Source organism: Somniosus microcephalus, chromosome 3 (assembly GCF_052327205.1).
Source record: "Somniosus microcephalus isolate GS21.2 chromosome 3, FLI_Smic_1.0, whole genome shotgun sequence".
NCBI classification, from domain to species: Eukaryota; Metazoa; Chordata; class Chondrichthyes; order Squaliformes; family Somniosidae; genus Somniosus; species Somniosus microcephalus.
In genome coordinates, this window is record NC_140989.1 from 33,668,664 (window position 1) to 33,687,589 (window position 18,926).

Genomic DNA, 18,926 nt, shown 5'->3' on the forward strand with positions numbered 1-18,926 from the left:
TTTTCCCTGTTTTCTATTGGAAGCTAATTTATGCTACACTCAAGAGTGGCGATTTATCCCTATGACATGCTGTTTTCCTCAGATGTAGAACAGATCTAGAATATTTCAGCCAGACTTTGCTGAATTGTCTTAGCTCCCAATGTGGTAGCTTTTTGGAAAGCTGCCACACCTTCCAGCTTCTGAATGGCAGGAAGTTAAAGTTCAAGGTTTTGACTTTGTGTTCCTATTTGTGAGCTAATTCTAATGTCATCTATCAGCGGGGATCGGGCGGGAAAGTGGAGTTGAGGTCGAAGATTAGCCAAAATCTTATTGAATGGCGGAGCAGGCTCGAGGGGCCGAATGGTCTACTCCTACTAATTCTTATGTTATTAGAGAACAGAACTGCAAAAATATCTTGCCATGGAATTGAAAGATCTGTTCTTCACTTCTTATGAAGAACTCAAGGTTGGGTTTTCAAACCTGCAATCTGAGAAGAAGGACCCCTCTTTAGTTCTAGAATCTGTCCTTGTCTTTCACCCGAAGCATTGGCATTAAGTGTAACCGTGATATGGATCTGGAATCTTAAAGCCCAGTCTGGATTGTTGAGCTGTTGTTGCAACAAGCTTTGATATTCATGTGGTTGTCCTCTATTTATACTTGTCCATCACACTACAAATGAAAATACCTGCCTTCTTATTCATTACATATGACTTTCACATCACTGGGGCAGCATAAATCTTCTTTATGGTCAAGCCACTTGAGAGATTTCACAATCATTTTGTCAAGAGTCTCATGCTGAATATGTTGTAGCAGAAGTCTATGGCTACAAACCTGCAGATCAAGGTGCTTAAGGTTACTTTTGAAGGATGACTAGCTGGATGATCTGTTGGTTTACAAAAGATTGCAACAAAAAAAAAGCCAGTCCAGGCTGCTCCTAGGGGAATTTCACATGTTGTGTTAAGATTCCTCATCTATAGGTTAAAACAGGGTTTGGATGATCTGGTATTGAAGCATGGATTCAGGTGCTCAAGTTCAGGACCCTGATAGCAGAATGGCCTAGTTCACTCCTCTGACAATCGAGCCACAGCTTCCATCAAGAATGCCATCCATCCAATATCATTAGACATTCACGTACTTTTCTGCCAATAATTACAGCATTACATCGAACATTTTGGTCCTAGAGACTGGTTACTTGAACATTTTGAGTTGGCATTTCAACAGTTTATGGTCATTTATTGGAATCACCTTAAATATTTTTGTCTCTTGCAAACATACTGGCATATTGAATGAAAGTCTGCTTCACTTGGAGGTTGCTAATAGGGTCTAACAAGCCAGGGTTGAATTTCTATGCCTGTTTGTAGATTATCCCAAAGATTCTGTGAAGTCATGTCCTATCTTGGATCTGTAACTACTAACCAACGTGCTCTGAAAAGAACCTTGAATCGATAACTTTACCTTTAATTATCTGGCACTCTGTCTTATTCTCCAAATCGCAGATGGTATATACTCTGGTATTGAATTAATGGAGTCTAGAACAGAATGTTCAGTCTAGATCTGGGCTTTAATCTTGACCATCATTTCTGAATGATAACGAATTCATCTTTATATACCTTGTTTTCATAAAAAGGATATGGAAGTCTAATCCAATTTATTTTCCTCCAACTACTCCTTGGAATTTGAATTTGCTAAACTCTGTCAACTGAACACACTTGGGTGCATTAAAAAAAGAAATAAAGAAAGACTTGCCTTTATATAGCGCCTTTCACAACCTTGAAGTCCCAAAGCGCTTTACAGCCAATTAAGTACTTTTAAATGCAGTTGCTATTGTAAAGTAGGAAATGTAGAGCACAGTACGTGGTATTTACTGCAATGTTTTTGGAGTATAACTCTTCAATAATGTATTATAGTATGGCTCCATAATTTTAGAGTTAGAAGGAAGTCATTTGGTCCATTGTACTTGTGTCAGTGGTAGCTTTTCAACTGGGGTTATCTACTAATCCCATTTCCCTGCTCTTTCCCCATCTCTTTTTATGTTTCTTTCAAATACTTATCCAATTTGCTTTTGAATAATGTTATAGTCTTTGCCTCAATAGCCATTGTGGTATATAATTTTCTTTGGAAAAAAATCTTCTAACTTCCCTCTTCATTCTTCTAGTGATAATGCTAAATTTAGGTCCTCTTGTTGCCAATTTACCAAGCAGTGGAAACAATCTTTCACGACTTTCTCGAGACCTTTTTCATAATTTTGGAACTCTCTATTAAATGTCCACTTCACCTTAACTGCTCCAGTTGAGAGAAGCCTGATTTTTCTTCAAGCCTTTCTTCTCAACCTCTCAGCCTCTCATTCCTGACATTTCTGCTGCTGAAGTCTGGGGCAAGCTAGATGGACCAAAGTGGCCTATTCTAGTCCTTGCATAGAATGACATCGAATTTCCAGCACAGAAACACGCCATTTAGCCAGTGTTTATGCTCCACACAAGCCTCCTCCCACTCGATTTCCTTCACCTCAGCCTATCAACATAGCCTTCTATTCCTTTCTCTCTCATGTACTTATCTAGCTTCCCCTTAATTCCTGTACATTCTTATCTTCCTATGATATTTTAGTAAATCTTCACTGTATCCTTTCAATGGTTCTCGTATCCTTCTTTATAATGGGGTTTCCTGAACTGCATGGAATACTCCAACTGGCTTAACCAATAAAACCCAGAATCCCATTTGTCTTTTAATGGCTTTTCGACTTGCACTTACATTTTTAAAGAACCATGTATATGCCTTCCTAGATCTGTATTCCTCCACCTTGTTAACAATCTTGCTGTTTAGGGTATAATTCCTTTCACTGTTATTTTTCTTCATTTCATTTCATTGAAGTGCATTGCCACTTATTTGCCCCTTTTGCTAACTTGGCTGTCCTACAATTGCCTTCACTCTTCCTCGCAGTTAGTCATGCCTCCCAGTATTGTATATGCAACAACTTTAGTATCATTCCTCTTGTGCCTATTTGATACTGTAATACACGTACAGTAAGTTGAAACGGATTATATTATTCACAAGACAATCCAATCCCAATTTATTGAAGTTTCAGACACACATTGTTCATATTTATCATGTTCTATTGAAGTTCATAAACTTGTGTATATTTCCTTCAACTTTTTAATGAGAACTGAAAGTTCTTTTGCACATTAAACTTTGTGGCACTGGCTTCTGTTGGTTTGTTGGTCAGTTATGTCTTATCTAGCATGATGACTTAGCTGTTTGAACTTAAAGCTCAATAACTGAAGTATTGTATCACTGATTGTAAGCTATGACTCTTTCACAGTGATTTTAGTTTACTTTTAGTGTTTTAACAAAACTGAAGTCAGTCTCTTATTTCTCCTCTTTGGCCACCAAATTATCAGTAGTAGGGCTCCACTATGCTGAGTTTTAATGTGTGTGTGATAAAAGTATTAAATATCATCTAAGGAAAAAATGACAGATCAAGTTGTCCTGATCAGTGTTAATAAAAGTACGATTGGGTGACCGCTTTGCGGAACACCTCCGTTCAGTCCGTAAGGGTGACCCTGAGCTTCCGGTCGCCTGTCATTTTAATTCACCGCTCCATTCCCACTCGGACCTCACCGTCCTTGGCCTCTTGTATTGTTCCACGGAAGCTCAACGTAAACTCGAGGAACAGCAACTCATCTTCCGATTAGGCACTTTGCAGCCTTCCGGGCTCAATATCGAGTTCAAACTCTCCGACACCTCCTCCTACCTCCACCTGGACCATGACCCCACTACCGAACATCAAACCACCGTTTCCAAGACTGTCACTGACCTCATCTCCTCTGGAGATCTTTCCCCCGCTGCCACCAACCTCATAGTTCCCCAACCCCGCACAGCTCGCTTCTACCTCCTTCCCAAGATCCACAAACAGGACTGTCCTGGTAGACCCATCGTTTCAGCCTGTTCTTGCCCTGTGGAACTTATCTCTTCCTATCTTGACACTGTCTTTTCTCCCCTTGTCCAGTCTCTTCCCACCTACATCCGCGACTCTTCGGACACCCTCCGTCACTTTAACAGTTTCCTGGCCCCAACCGCTTCCTTTTCACCATGGACGTACAATCCCTCTACACCTCCATCCCCCACCACGATGGCCTGAGGGCGTTCCGCTTCTTCCTTGAACAGAGGCCCGACCAGTCCCCATCCACCACCACCCTCCTCCGCCTGGCTGAACTTGTTCTCACATTGAACAACTTCTCCTTTTAACTCCATCATTTCCTCCAAATCAAAGGTGTTGCCATGGGTACCCGCATGGGTCCTAGCTATGCCTGCCTTTTCGTGGGCTATGTGGAACAATCTTTGTTCCAGTCCTATTCGGGTCCCCTCCCTCACCTCTTTTTCCGATGCATTGATGACTGTATCGGTGCTGTTTTCTGCTCTCGCCCCGAACTTGACAATTTCATTCACTTTGCCTCCAATTTCCACCCTTCCCTCACCTTCACATGGTCCATCTCTGACTCTTCCCTTCCCTTCCTCGACTTCTCCGTCTCCATCTCTTGGGATCGGTTATCGACCAATATTCACTACAAGCCCCCAGCTACCTGGACTACACTTCCTCCCACCCCGCCTCCTGTAAGGACTCTATTCCATTCTCCCAGTTTCTCCGTCTCCGCCGTATCTGCTCCAACGATGCCACCTTCCACACCAGTGCTTCAGACATGTCTTCCTTTTTCCGCAACCGAGGATTCCCCTCTACCGTGGTTGACACTGCCCTCGACTGTGTCAGTTCTATCTCCCGCACTTCTGCCCTCACCCCTGCCCCTCCCTCCCGGAACCACGATAGGGTTCCCCTTGTCCTCACCTTTCACCCCACCAGCCTCCACATTCAACGGATCATCCTCTGCCATTTCTGCTACCTCCAAAGTGATCCCACCACCAAATGTATCTTCCCCTCCCCATCCCTTTCAGCATTCCGCAGGGACCGCTCCCTCCGAGACACCCTAGTCCACTCCTCTATCACCCCAAACAGCCCTTCCCCTTCGCCTGGCACCTTCCCGTGCAAGCGCAGGAGATGTAACACCTGCCCCTATACCTCCCCCCTTCCCACTGTCCAGGGCCCCAAACACCCCTTACAGGTGAAACAGCGATTTACTTGTACTTCTCGCAATCTAGTGTACTGTATTCGCTGCTCACGATGCGGTCTCCTCTACATTGGGGAGACCAAACGCAGATTGGGTGACCGCTTTGCGGAACACCTCCGTTCAGTCCGTAAGGGTGACCCCGAGTTTCCGGTCGCCTGTCATTTTAATTCACCGCTCCATTCCCACTCTGACCTCACCGTCCTTGGCCTCTTGTATTGTTCCACGGAAGCTCAACGTAAACTCGAGGAACAGCACCTCCTCTTCTGATTAGGCACTCTGCAGCCTTCCGGACTCAATATCGAGCTCAACAATTTCAGATCATAACCTCGGCCCCTATTACATTTTTTCTTGTAATTTTTCCACTCCTTCCCCCCCCCCCCCCCCCCCCCTTTTGTTTCCCTCCCACACCTGGCAGCTATCTCTTGCCCTGCCAGTACACTTTACACCTAATCTCAGCCTATTACCATCTCGTCTAGCTTCTAATACCTTTTTATTGTCTCTTTTACTTCTTTTGTCCGATCGCAGCCCCGCCTTCGATCTATTTTCTTTTCTTTCCAGTTTTGAAGAAGGGTTCGACCCGAAACGTCAACTCAAATTTCTCTCCACGGATGTTGCCTGACCTGCTGAGTTTTTCCAGCATTTTCTGTTGTTATTTCAGATCATAACCTCGGCCCCTATTTTTTACTTATAATTTTTTCCACCCCTTTGTTTTGGGTCCTCCCCCACCCCCCCCCCCCCCCCCACTTTCCTTTTGTTTCTCTCTCTCACCTGGCAGCTGTCTCTTACCTGCCAGTACACTTCACACCTAATCTCAGCTGCCTTTTGTCTCCACGGGCCTATTACCATCTCGTCTGGATTCGAATACCTTTTATTGTCTCTCTTCTTTTGTTTGATCGCAGTCTTGCCTTCGATCTATTTTCTTTCCAGTTTTGAAGAGGGTTGCCTGACCTGCTGAGTTTTTCCAGCATTTTCTGTTAATAAAAGTACGTTTACTATTATATCTGTGAACTGGGACTTCAGAGAAAGATTTTTTTCAATAGACACCTCATTATAGAAGGAAATCAGTGTCACTTCACAGATTCCATTTTTCTTTGTACTAAAATTAGGGAAAATATTTAAGATTACCAAGATTCAGATCATAAGCTCGGCCCCCATTTCATTTTCTCTTGTAATTGTTCCATTCCTTTTCTCCCCCCCCCCCCCCCCCCCCCTTTCCTTTTTGTTTCTCTCTCACACCTGGCAGCTATCTTTTGCCCTGCCAGTACACTTTACACCTAATCCCAGCCTATTACCATCTCGTCCAGCTTCTAATCTCTTTTACTTCTTTTGTTTTTTTTATTCTTTTGTCTGATCGCAGGCCTGCCTTCGATCTAGTTTCTTTCCTTTCCAGTTTTGAAGAAGGGTCCAACCCGAAACGTCAACTCAAATTTCTCTCCACGGATGTTGCCTGACCTGCTGAGTTTTTCCAGCATTTTCTGTTGTTATTTAAGATTACCAGTAGTTGGATTTATGTTGCACACGCCTAAAGGCGGGGGCGGGGGCGGGGGGGGGAACTATAATCTTCATATATTTTGAAGTAAAGGAAAAATGATTGCAAATTAATGCTGGAGCTTTAATATTTTGTGAAAAATGCTTCTACTCTTCCACAAGACATTAAATCAGTTCCCGAGGAGGCAGTCTCTTCTGCTGCAGCAATAATGTATTCACATAGTAGCCATTCAGAGTCTGTTATACAGCACATTCGCAAATGTCCTAAACAATAAAGCCACTATTTAAGTGGTTGAAAGCTATGCTTCTGTTGTGATGCAATGATTTGGTTTACAAAAGACTCTTGATGCTATGTAAGAAGAGTTTTGTAACGTGCATAACATAACTCCATAGGAAATCGGAGCAATGTAAAATTTGCATTTGATTGCTTTTGCTGTTGTTTTTTTCATTGGCTGTTAATTTTCAGAGGCTGCAAGTATCAAGCAGCTGCAGTTTATAACAGCTGGTAGCTTGTGTATAAATTTCCAGCCATCTTCAAATCCAGCAGACTCTGTCATTTCCTGTGATGGCTTCTGACATCTGGCTTTAATCTGCACACAGAATCCACCAACGTTTATGGAAGGCTGCATTGTGTGCTTCTAGCAGTACTGTGAAGAATAAGTGAACCTAAAAATATAAATTGTATTTTTTTTTTCTTTCCACAGGATGACGTAGCCTTGAAACAGGATTTAGTAACTGCAGAAAATGAGCTTGACATCCTGGTTTTTGGTGAGCAGCGGAGGCACTCGTCACCGGCTGCCACGTGAGATGATCTTTGTAGGCCGGGATGACTGTGAATTGATGTTGCAGGTAACTGCCTTAAGGAATGTGTTCTAACAGGGTTTTAGATGCAGTCTTAGGCTATACACACAACTGAACTCAAACTGTTAGCAAGATAATTCAGTTTAACTGAATTTCTTTTTGTTTGCATCTCTTGAAGATATTTCTTAAAATAATTCATACAGTTCACAGTAGACCATATTGACCAGTAAGAAATTGAAATTATTCTTGCATCAACTTGACCCTATGAATATTTTTTCCTCTCTATATATTCAGCTTCAGCAGATCTGAATGAATCCAAAATGGAATGCTTCATTACTGCCACATCTAATATTTGTCGTGAATCCAACTTTACTAACTTCATATTTAATTAGGCTAGTGGTGCAGTTTTTTTTAACGTGGATACATTACCATCTTTTTGTATGTCACATATAAGTTCACTTCTGTTTTTATGATTTGCCAAACGAGTTAACCCCAAGTGTTTTCCAGCATTTCTAAAGCTTTTGTTTTCTTTCCCCTCCTCGTTATGCACTTTTATTTTGGATAACTTCATGTTTAAATTTTTTCCAGATGGCCAAAGTGTGCAAAGTCCTGCAGATACGAGTGAGTAGGAAGAATATATGAACAAGTGTTGTTTTTTAGGATTGGAGTTTGTTTCCTAAAGTTGTGTGTCACATTTTAGTGAAATAGAACTTTTAAAAAAAATTGTCTTTATTAAAAAAAAACAAAAGTGCAGTGTGAATCACCACCTACACTTCTCTAGTATTCCTTCTCCTCCCTCAGCAACAAATGTGCGGACATGAACCCTTTAGTTTAAAATCGATGGGATGAGTAGAAATTATTACCCATCCTTTTTAAGGTTGCATGTTCTCTTTATTGTGCTTCACTTTTTAATACATCATTCTTTTAGTAACATATAAAAGATAATTTTTGAAACCATGTACAGGAAACTCTCGATTTACCGGCACCTAAATAACCAGAAATCTCTGTTAACCGGCAAAATTCAGGAGTAGGTTCAGGTAAGTTTTACTTCATATTAGTGGCAGTTCCTGGACCTGTGGCTGTGTAACTGGGGTTCCTGCACTTGTTGCTAAGCAACAGGGACGCTTGGTCTGTGGCTGGAGTTCCTGCACATGTTGCTAAGCAACAGGGAAGCCTGGATTTGTTGCTGTGCACGGAGCTCTCGTACCTTTTAACTATACCTCTCTGTAATCCGGACTTTTTGATAAACCGGCACCACGCCGGTCCCGTCAGTGCCGGATAATAGAGTTTCCTGTAACCCAATGTATTCAAGTTGGTCTGAAATAAATGTGTTAAAGGAGGAATTAGGTGATGTAGTGTGTCTCGCACCAATGGGCCCTGGATTTCAGTCTAACTCCGATAGTTTGAATATATATCTACACTCTCCTAGCTTTAAGGATTTTAAGTAAACCGAGTTTGGGAAGTCCCAACCCAGTTCTTAGTGGGCGTAGGCCTATAGCTCAAAATCTGATCTTAATTTGGCATTACGTTGGCAATCTTGCTCAGGGAGGCCAAATGGAAACTTGGGCCGTGATGTTGCTAACATCGGCAGGTCCGTGGTGGGCAACGTCGGTGGCGGGTCCTGACCCGGCTGCTGTCTCTGTCCCGGCCTCTGAAATGGGCTTGTTAAGCCCCGCCCAGCGTGTTTGCCGGCCAATTAGAGGAAGCGGGTCTGGTAACGTCATTTGATGACGCATCATCAGCCAGTTTCCTTAAAGGGACCATGGCCAAATTTATCTTGACGTTTGTGCTGTCAGTGTTAAACAGCATTGAGGTGCTGCAAACACTGACAAGCACTGCACAGAGGTGCAGGGCTTCTCCCAGGACACCCTCCATATCCTTATAGAGGGAGTCACAGCACGCAGGGAGGTCCTCTTCCCTTCCCATGGGCGGAAGAGACCTCCCCAGGAGATCAACACAGCCTGTTTGCACATTGTAGAGGAGGGCACAAGCAGGGGTGTGGTCAGGAGGACCTGGGTGCAATGCCCCAGTAGATCATGAAAACATTAGTACAAAGCCACACTCCACCTCATCCTGCTGTGTCTCTCATCACATTCCCATCACTCTGCCTTCCCTACCCTACTATTGCATATCCTTACTCACACCAACTTACCGTGGGCCTCCACCCATCCCTCTCTATCTACATTATCACATCCCCATCTCATTAGCCACCCCTCACACTCGCTGTCATTCTAGTGCAATCATACCAACTAACAATACACAAGGGTAGGCACTTCGGTGTTTTATGCAATGTTCATGTAAAGTTTCTGTTAATGTGGTGTCAAACATTGAAACCTTTATTTTCAACACTTTGCGTTCTTGGACAGATTTATGTGCACCTTTGGAAGTGGCTTAGTGAGTTGCAGTGAATGGTGAGACATAAAAGTACCCCCCGCAATGGTGATGTGTGAAAGGAATGGCTTGGGCATTGTAAGGATGCTTTATGGTGTTGGTGTAGGGTGGTGCTAACCTGGCTCATCATGTGGCAGCCAGCGTGTACACCGTCAAGTGAAGTAAATCTGACCATGGTGAGGCCATCCCTGGCTTCCCGAGCAGTAATGTGGTCGGATGCTGATGCCCTCTGTCTTGTGCAGCATCAGGTGATTGCGGCGAAGGTTGGTGGTGTTGTTGGGGCTGATCGCGGTGGGATTCTGAGGATCAAGGTGAGAGAGTATAAAGGGCACCCATGCTGATGGGATAGATGGCAGGTGAAGTAGAAATGACAGAAGCGATCTGTCAATGGTGGGAGAGGTAATGAGGTCAGACTGGATGGAGACTTGTGTAAAGACTTGCAGCATCCTGAATCTGTAGTGGAAATGCAGTTTGGAGAAGCTAGTGGTTAGGGGAACATATCTCAATCAGCTTGGAGCTTTGACTTGACATTTGAAGCTGTCAACTCATCAGCTGATTCAATGGCCACTGACTTCCTGCCTCAGCTTCACAGACGAGGTCTCGGGAAACTACTGTTTGGGGACCTATAAACAACTCCCACCAATGTTTTCTGGCCCTTGCTGTTTCTTAGCTCCACCCAAACTGATTCTACTTCTTGATTTTCGGAGCGAAGATCCTTTCTCTCTGCTGTCTATATCCCATCCTTTATTATCAGGGCCACCCCTCCTCCTTTTCCATTTTGCCTCTTCTAAAAGTTAAGTATCCTGGAATATTTAGTTCCCAACTGTGGCCACATTGCGACCATGTCTCGGTAATGGCTATTAGATCAAACCTGTTCATTTCTATCTGCGCTATTAATTCATCTATTTTGTTGCGAATGCTTCGTGCATTCAGATGTAGTGCCTTTAGCTTTGACTTATTTCTATTTTTCCCTGATGTCACCGTAGTCACTGATGCCCTATTATCTTTGTTACTCTCTGTCCCCTTCCTGACCCACTCTGCTTATTTTTACCCAAAACTCTGCTCTGCTCTGGAGCCTTGACATTTCTCTCGCTGCTTTTAAATTTACTCTTTCCTGAATCCTCTCACACCTCCCCCTTCATTAGTTTAAAGCCCTGTCTACTGCCCTAGTTATTCGGTTCGCCAGGACACTGGTCCCAGCCTGGTTTAAGTGGAGGCCGTCCCAACGGAACAGCGCCCTCTTTCCCCAGTACTGGTGTCACTGCCCCGTGAACTGAAACCCCTTCCTCCCACACCACTCTGAGCCATGCATTTAAACCTCTAATCTGTCCCTATGCCAACTTGTGTGTGGCTCAGGTAACAATCTAGTGATTATTACCTTTTGAGGTTCTGCTTTTTAATTTGGATCCTAGCTCCTCAAACTTCATCAGTAGAACCTCATTCCTAGTTCTACCAATGTCGTTGGTTCCTACGTGGACCACAACAACTGCTTCCGCCCCCCCCCCCCACTCTATGTTCTCCTCCAGCCACGAGGAGATGTCTTTAACCCTGGCATTGGGCAGGCAACACAACCTTCAGAACTCTCGGTGGCGGCTGCAGAGAACAGTATCTATCCGCCTGACTATACTGTCCCCTACCACAACTACATTCCCTTTCACTCCCCCCCCCCCCCCCCCCCCTCCCACTTGAATGACCACCTGTAACACAAAGCACTACAAGTAGTGTAGGCAAAAAGTAGCAACTCCTTCCCCCTCTTCTCTGAATTGCCACTCTTCAAATTCCCAAATAAAACAGTGGGGGGGGGGGGGGGGGACTAAATTCAGTTGATTTGCGCCTCCTTAAGAGGGCGCTAACGAGGTGCAAATCAACTAGCGATTGGGCGCGGCGCCGCTAATGCCTCCCGCGAAATTCAACGGGAGGTTTGCGGCGGCGCTAACCATTAGTGCCATGTGGCGCCACACCGCCGGCAATGACATCATCGCTGTGCAGAGCGCCCCGGCTGTAATATTGGGTGGCGCCCCCTGACTTACCGGTGGACGCTATGCCCGCTGGGGTCAGGGGGGCCTACCTGCGGCCGGTGCAGCGCTAGTTAAAGGGGAGGTGGCGAGCGGCCATTTTTGTTGCTGTAACACCGCGATATTGGCTCGCAGCGCCCCAAGAGGGATGCAGACGCTTCCCAGTAGCGCTGCTCCTCCCCCTTGGGGCGCTATCTGGGAAAATCGGCCGCGGGGGCGCTAACTTTTTTGGGGCGGTGTAGGTAGCCAATTTTTTACCCCTCTGTTTAAGTACACTCCGTTTTAATCCTGCTCTGCAGACCTGTTTACTCCTCATTGTTTACTTACAGTCTGCAGTGCAGTGCCTTCTTGTGTTTTCTAAAGAGATATGTATGAATACAATAAACAGTAATAGGTGTTATTAGGATGTAGTGAGAATGTGTCTGGAATTTGAGTCTTGCGGAGAGTTGTGTGGTTTGCTTTTATGACCAGAAGTGATCTAACCTAGATGTTTAGCTTTTCCTCTGAGTAGCTTGTCCAGTTTAAACGTTGATATAACTTTAGCGCATGCTGCTTGTTCTTCTCTAATTCCTACTCTACTTTTGCAGCTTTGCACCAAAAATACCTGAAGCTTTTCCGCTTAACCTGGTTTGTATCTATATATATATAAAGCGGCTCTTCTGTCTGTCCGTTCTCTATACGTTTGAAAGTTACAGAGCGTACCGACTCGCGCGTCGCCTCAAAAGAAAGCTTGCGATTCCGGACCGGTCATAGGCGTATTTACGTTTCGGCCGGACAAAAATCCCGCCCGCGGTATCCGAAAAACGTTCAGCGTTCCGCTCATTAGCATCTCATTAGCGACCGTGTGACGTCGAGGTCGACCAATCGGACGGCGGGTTCCTGGCGCGTGCCATCCTACAGTTGAGTGTCGAGTGACTCGACGATTGACCAATCCTACGCTTCGGTGACCTGACCGGTCGACCAATCGGTGTGTGTGTGGGCGGGCCTTATCCTTCTGAACCGAGGTGAGTGGCTGCCATCTTGATTTTTAACGATTTTTTCCCCCACACTTTGTGTGTTAGGGAACAAAGGTAAATATTTTAATGATGTGTTAGGGAATTAAATAACAATTTATTTGTGTTTTAAATTGTGTTTAGCAAATGCGCACGCGGTGGGCGGCGCAGTTGGCTCCTCGTTCGAGACCAGGGCCTGCGTCCGACCCAAGGGGCCACTGAGTTAACCGGCAGCCGAGCCCTGCCTCCTATTCACATCTAACCGTCCTTGTTGCGTGGGCCTACCGAGCGACTCCTACTCCCTCCTCCTCTTTTGCTGCTCTCTATTTATTTCATTGGCGAAAGATGAGTTTTAAAAAAAAAGAAGAGGCCGCCAGTTGCGGCAGCCGCCTTGACGGCCGGCACGCATGCGCACGGCCCCCGTGACGCCAGCACACAGCCTCGGGAGATCGCGGGGGGGGGGGAGAGCCTCGGGAAATCGCGGGGGGGGGAGAGCCTCGGGAAATCGCCCGGGGGGGGGGTGGGGGGAGCCTCGGGAAATCGCGGGGAGGGGGGAGAGCTTCTCTGTTTCTCCCCCCCCCCCCCAAGTCTCTCTCTCTCTGTTCCCCCCCCCCCCCCTGTCTCTCTCTGTTTCCCCCCCCCCAGTCCCTCTCTGTTTCCCCCCCCCCCAGTCTCTCTCTGTTCCCCCCCCCTCCCAGTCCCCCCTCTGTTTTCCCCCCCCGTCTCCTCTTTGTTTCCCCCCCCCCCCCCAGTCCCTCTTTGTTTCCCCCCCCCCAGTCTCTCTCTCTTTCCCCCCCCCCCCCCCAGTCTCTCTCTGTTCTCCCCCCCCCCCCCCCCCAGTCTCTCTTTGTTCAAAATTTTCCTGCTGATTGTCTAAAATGTGAGCAGAAACATTGCAAAGTCAAAATTTGGAAACTCAGCTAAAAATCTCTATCTAATGTCAGTGTTACCAATATATTGCACATTGGTTTTATATGCATGGACACTTTCTACTTCGGCTATTCCTGGGACTTTTCAACATCAAAAAAAATTCTCTTCTGTACCCATACAATCTCACTACGTCAGGAAATAACAGCTCCACAGATGCCATTTGCACTGTTCATTCATTGACTCAGTGGGAGGCTTGCTTCAGCAGTATCGGGAAGCCACCTTGGCCAGGTTCTTCCCTAACCACCTCCTGCATGCAGCTTAACCTTCCTGTAGGGTTATTCTTTCATCAGAAACCATTTGCAACACTGCGATTGGGAGATCTGTTTTACCAATGAATGCTTTAACTTACCATTTACCTCAATGCAGTATGCGACTGACTAATTGCTTCAAGGATTCAAAAGAAAATAGTGCCTTGCAGTTTTGGACTTGCATTCCTCTAGTGCATGTCTCTCTCTCTTAAGCAGTCCCTCAGAACCAAGGATGACTTGCTTCCACATTAAAAATGAGTTCTCAGGTGACTGATGAGTCCAATGCGGGACCTACAGTCTCTGTCACAGGTGGGGCAGACGGTGGTTGAAGGGGCGGGTGGGTGGGTGGGGTGCTTGGTTTGACTTGCGCTTGGCTTGCGCTTGCTCCCAGCAAAGAGACTCGAGGTGTTCGGCGCCTTCCCGGATGCTTCTCCTGCACTTTGTGTGGTCTTGGGCCAGGGATTCCCAGGTGTTGGATGTTGCACTTTTTCAAGGAGGCTTTGAGGGTGTCCTTGAAGCATTTCCTCTGCCCACCTGGGGCTCTCTTGCCGTGTCGGAGCTCCGAGTAGAGCGCTTGTTTTGGGAGTCTCGAAGATCTCCTTAACTGAGACTCTGTCTTCGACGCGAGTGTCCTCGACTCCATTCCGCAACATGCTACCCGCCACCATCTCAGCACAACCCCAGCCCGGCATGAGGTTGAAAAGGCCATCCGACAACTGAAGAACAACAAGGCCTCAGGAGCAGATGGAATCCCTGCCGAGGCACTAAAGCATGGCGGAGAAGCACTACTGGTGCGAATTCATGAACTCGTTTCTCTTACCTGGAAGGAGGAGAACATGCCAGGGGATCTCAGACGCCGTAATTGTGACCATCTTCAACAAAGGTGACAAGTCCGATTGCGGTAATTACAGAGGAGTTTCCCTGCTGTCTGCCACAAGGAAAGTCATCACAAGAATCGTCCTCAATCGCCTTCTCCCAGTGGCTGAAAAGCTCCTCCCAGAGTTCACAAGGGCACAATGGACATGATCTTCACGTGTCAATTACAAAAGAAATGCAGGGAACAGCACCAACCGCTGTACATGACCTTCTTTGACCTCACAAAGGTCTTTGACACTGTCAACCGTGAGGGATTATGGAATGTCCTCCTCAAATTCGGCTGCCCTCAAAAGTTTGTCACCATCCTCTGCCTGTTTCACGACGACATGCAAGCCGTGTTCCTGACCAATGGTTCCACCACAGATCCAATTCCCGTACGGACCAGGGTCAAGCAAGGCTGTGTCATCGCACCAACGCTCTTCTCGATCTTCCTTGCTGCAATGCTCTATCTCACCCTCAGTAAGCTCCCCGCTGGAGTGGAGCTAGCTTACAGAACTAATGGGAAACTGTTCAACCTCCATCGCCTCCAGTCCAGATCCAAGGTCGTCCCATCCACTGTCGTCGAATTACAGTATGCAGACGACGCTTGCGTCTGCGCGCAGTCGGAGGTCGAACTACAAACCACCATCAACACCTTCTAGTGCATGTTATGATCCAGTGAAGATTGCTGATCACCTATTTTTTCTTGTAATCGTTCCTGGGATGTGGGCGCCGCTGGCACGGCCAGCATTTATTGCCCATCCCTATGTTTTTTTACTCACCAATATCAGTCAGTCTGTGCAAGTGGAGTATTCTGTATTCATCCTTTTTTAAAGCAAAAAATGCATGGAATACTTATCACAAAAGCAGATTTGGTCATTGTGCTAATTTAGTTGAAGATGTTATTAAATGTACTCCCGGCTTTTCAGTACATTTGAATTTGCATAGAACTTTACAGCACAGGAACAGGCCATTTGGCCCAACAGGATTATGCTCCACACGAGCCCTTAATCTTGAGCACTTAATATTTCTATAAATGCTTTTTCCTTCACTGCGTCATTACTCCCAACTGAATAACAACAGTCCTTTTATAGTATATTTTTAGTGTGTAAATTTGACACGTTTTCTATAAATCCTGACTCCTTTATGGTTATGTTTTAACTTTTTATTTTAATCCAGCAGCAAATCTTGTTCAACCATGTCCAATTTTGTTTTTCCAAAAGTAGACAAACTACTGAATATTTTATGGGACTTTGGACAGTCATGATTGATATTAGAAAATAATAGAAATCCTGGAGGAATGGGTGGGGCGGTGAGCTGCAGTTCATGCGAAGTTGTTGGGCACGTACTGAATAAGTATTTCTCAAATCTCCATGCATGATGTGAGGGTTGGAAAATATGGGAGGGGGGCGATCTTCTGAGGTTCTCTATGTAAATACATTCTTTGGCTCCTGATGCAAAATCACATTCAGGAAAACAAACCTCTCTGCTTGCATCACTGATTCACAGAAACAATAGTGAAAGCGTCCTAATAAGCATAATGTAAAACCAGCAGAAGTAAAAATAGGGCCTAGTAGACAATATTCAAACAAACATTTGGGTGAATTGCTGAATCCCATTAACAGTACCTGTCCTAAAAGCTCTCTTCCTTTCCTAACTTGGGTCTTTGAGTCCAGCTGAGCAGCCACTGCAATCTTCCCCCGGGCTATTACTGAGCACTGGACTGGGATTACATTGATAATCCTGTTCGTCAAAAGATAGAATAACATGTGACCTGAGAAATTGTAGATCACTTAGCCTAACATTAGTAGTGTAGAAAACCTTCAATTTGTTTTAATGCATTGATTACCGGCATGATTTGCTTGTGCTCAGAGCATTGGAAAGGTCTTGGTTTTGGGGATTAGTTAGCTTTGAGGCAGGATGGGGGTGCGATGCAAAGTCCCTGCTTGCTCGTGGTCAAGTTGGTTGGAGTTGTCATTCACAGTCAGTGGGTGTATTGCTGTGCTTGAGGGGGAGGGGCAGTTTGCATTGAGCAAGCTTCCAAATAACGTTAGAAAGAGTAACAGGGCAGGCTGTTGGAGTAGTCCGCCAGATTGAATAGCTGCTTGGTGTTATCCCTCAAGTAGCAACCCTGTATAAAATCTTGCAAATACAGGACTGTTAATTAAGATGACTAATGGTAACCTCACATCTTACCCTACTGGCATAAAAAGAGAATTTGCAAACTAATACACTGCTCTGCTCACAGGCTTTGCAATGAAAAACTTCATAATACCTAACCAACCTCATCATCTAACTCTCCCAGGAAATGCACAGGCATCTGATGCCCCAATTTTAGCCAGCAGGCAGTAAAAAACTTCCAATCTAGGAAAGCCTCAAAGTCTAATAGCAACTGAGTTTTACAAGGCCTCCTGCAATCCTACTGAAATTCCTCCACTCTATGCAGGAGTCAAAGATCTTCCCAGATATCTTCTAGGCAGTCACAATTACCGTAACAAACAAAGCCAGGGTTGCACTACATGTACGTCATAGAAACTCTTATTCCTCCCCAATATTGACTATACAGTATTGGTCAAGAAAACCGTGGCCTACAGACCAGATGAGTGGGCTGGTCAATATAGATACTCCTCTGTAATGCTTCTCATGTGCATGAAGACGTCTCGAAATGTGCTCCATTAAGGAGGATGCCAAGCTGGAAGAACATGATAAGAGTGGCACAATCGAAGAGGAAGCTTTTGAGAAGGTGTTTAAAATCAGCCAGGGAGGAGGCAAAGTGGATTTAAATGCAGATGATGAACCATTAAAACTTATTTCTGTAATCCTCTTGCCAAAATAGTATTATTTCAAATTGATAAAGATAATTTAAACCAGGAACTTTCAAACTAATGTAATAAAGGATTCTACAACTTGGAGTCAATCCTGCGTTGAGCAATCTTCAAATACACACTAAATGAGGAAACTGATATTTCATGTGGTTGGTGGCAGTTGGGTGAATTTTTAACATGCTTTCTCAATTTTTGTTTTTATTTGCCCTCTGAGCAAAATAGAAGTGGGGGAAAATATATTTTTTTCTTTTACAGTCCCGCAGTGTGGACAAGCAACATGCTGTGATCAACTATAACTCTGCGGAAGATGAGCATAAAGTAAAGGACCTTGGCAGTCTAAATGGGGTAAGTGGCAAACCATTGCTTATTGGTCAGTGACTTTGACACCATTTTCGAATGAGCTTACTTTAAACCTTTTTAATTATTACATGTCTTGGAAAATGTTGTAATTTCTAATGCTTAATATTTAATAGAGTCACAGAACTACGCCAAAAATATTTGTGGAGAGAAACAAAGTTAGCATTTCAGGTCGATGACCTTTCATCGACCTGAAACATTAGCGTTGTTTTTCTCTCCACAGATGCTGCCTGACCTGCTGAGTATTTCCAGCATTTTCTGTTTTTATTTCCGATTTCCAGCAACTGCAGTATTTTGCTTTTGAAATAATATTTTATTTGTGGTGCTAAAAGCTGGGCTTTCAGCCACCTCGACCCCAATCTCTGGAAGTCCTTCCCTACACCCCTCCATCTCCCTCTCATTTAAGTCCCTCTTGAATCGCACCTCTTTGACCAAGCCTTTGGTCACCCTTCCCAATTTCTCCTCCTTTGGCTGGGCATTTATTTTCACTGTGAAGCACTTTAGGATGTTTTTCTGTGGTAAAAATGCTATATAAATGTTTGTTGTAGTTATTCGCAGTTTTTTTGATGCTCTTTTGCAAGTCCATGCAAGAGGATATGCATTAAAAGACCACGAATGACGGAGATTTTATGTCAAGAACTTTTGCGGTTGTAAGCTTCACCTTAATTCTCATGACTCAGTATTTGAGCAAATTTCCCAAAAAGTTTTAGTGGTGCAAATAATTCTCAGGGATTGGCTAGTTGCATTGAACTTGAAAGTTGTTTATTTCTACTTGGCTACCTGTCTTCCACAGATGTAAGACATCATGTTCTACATACAAGGAGCAAGCTACATGCACAACGTTCTCCCTTCTGGAAACACATTGATACCCAATGTTTTCACCAAATGGCTTTGTGTGACTGAATCTTTACACTTCAGTATTTTCATA

General features: G+C 44.8%; 1 protein-coding gene across 8 annotated transcripts in view; it reads left to right on the forward strand.

The window, feature by feature from the left end:
- cep170aa (centrosomal protein 170Aa) overlaps positions 1–18,926 on the forward strand; it is a 189,922-nt gene that overhangs the window by 34,682 nt on the left and 136,314 nt on the right. For 5 of the 8 annotated variants that reach the window (XM_085979899.1, XM_085979915.1, XM_085979910.1 and 2 more), the window contains exons 2-4: positions 7,289–7,433; positions 7,974–8,006; positions 17,897–17,986. In XM_085979899.1, coding sequence (XP_085836025.1) covers positions 7,329–7,433; positions 7,974–8,006; positions 17,897–17,986 — 228 coding nt within the window. In that variant the 5' untranslated portion in view covers positions 7,289–7,328. The remainder of the gene's footprint in view (positions 1–7,288; positions 7,434–7,973; positions 8,007–17,896; positions 17,987–18,926) is intronic. The other 3 variants (XM_085979921.1, XM_085979937.1, XM_085979934.1) reach the window with 1 other exon arrangement.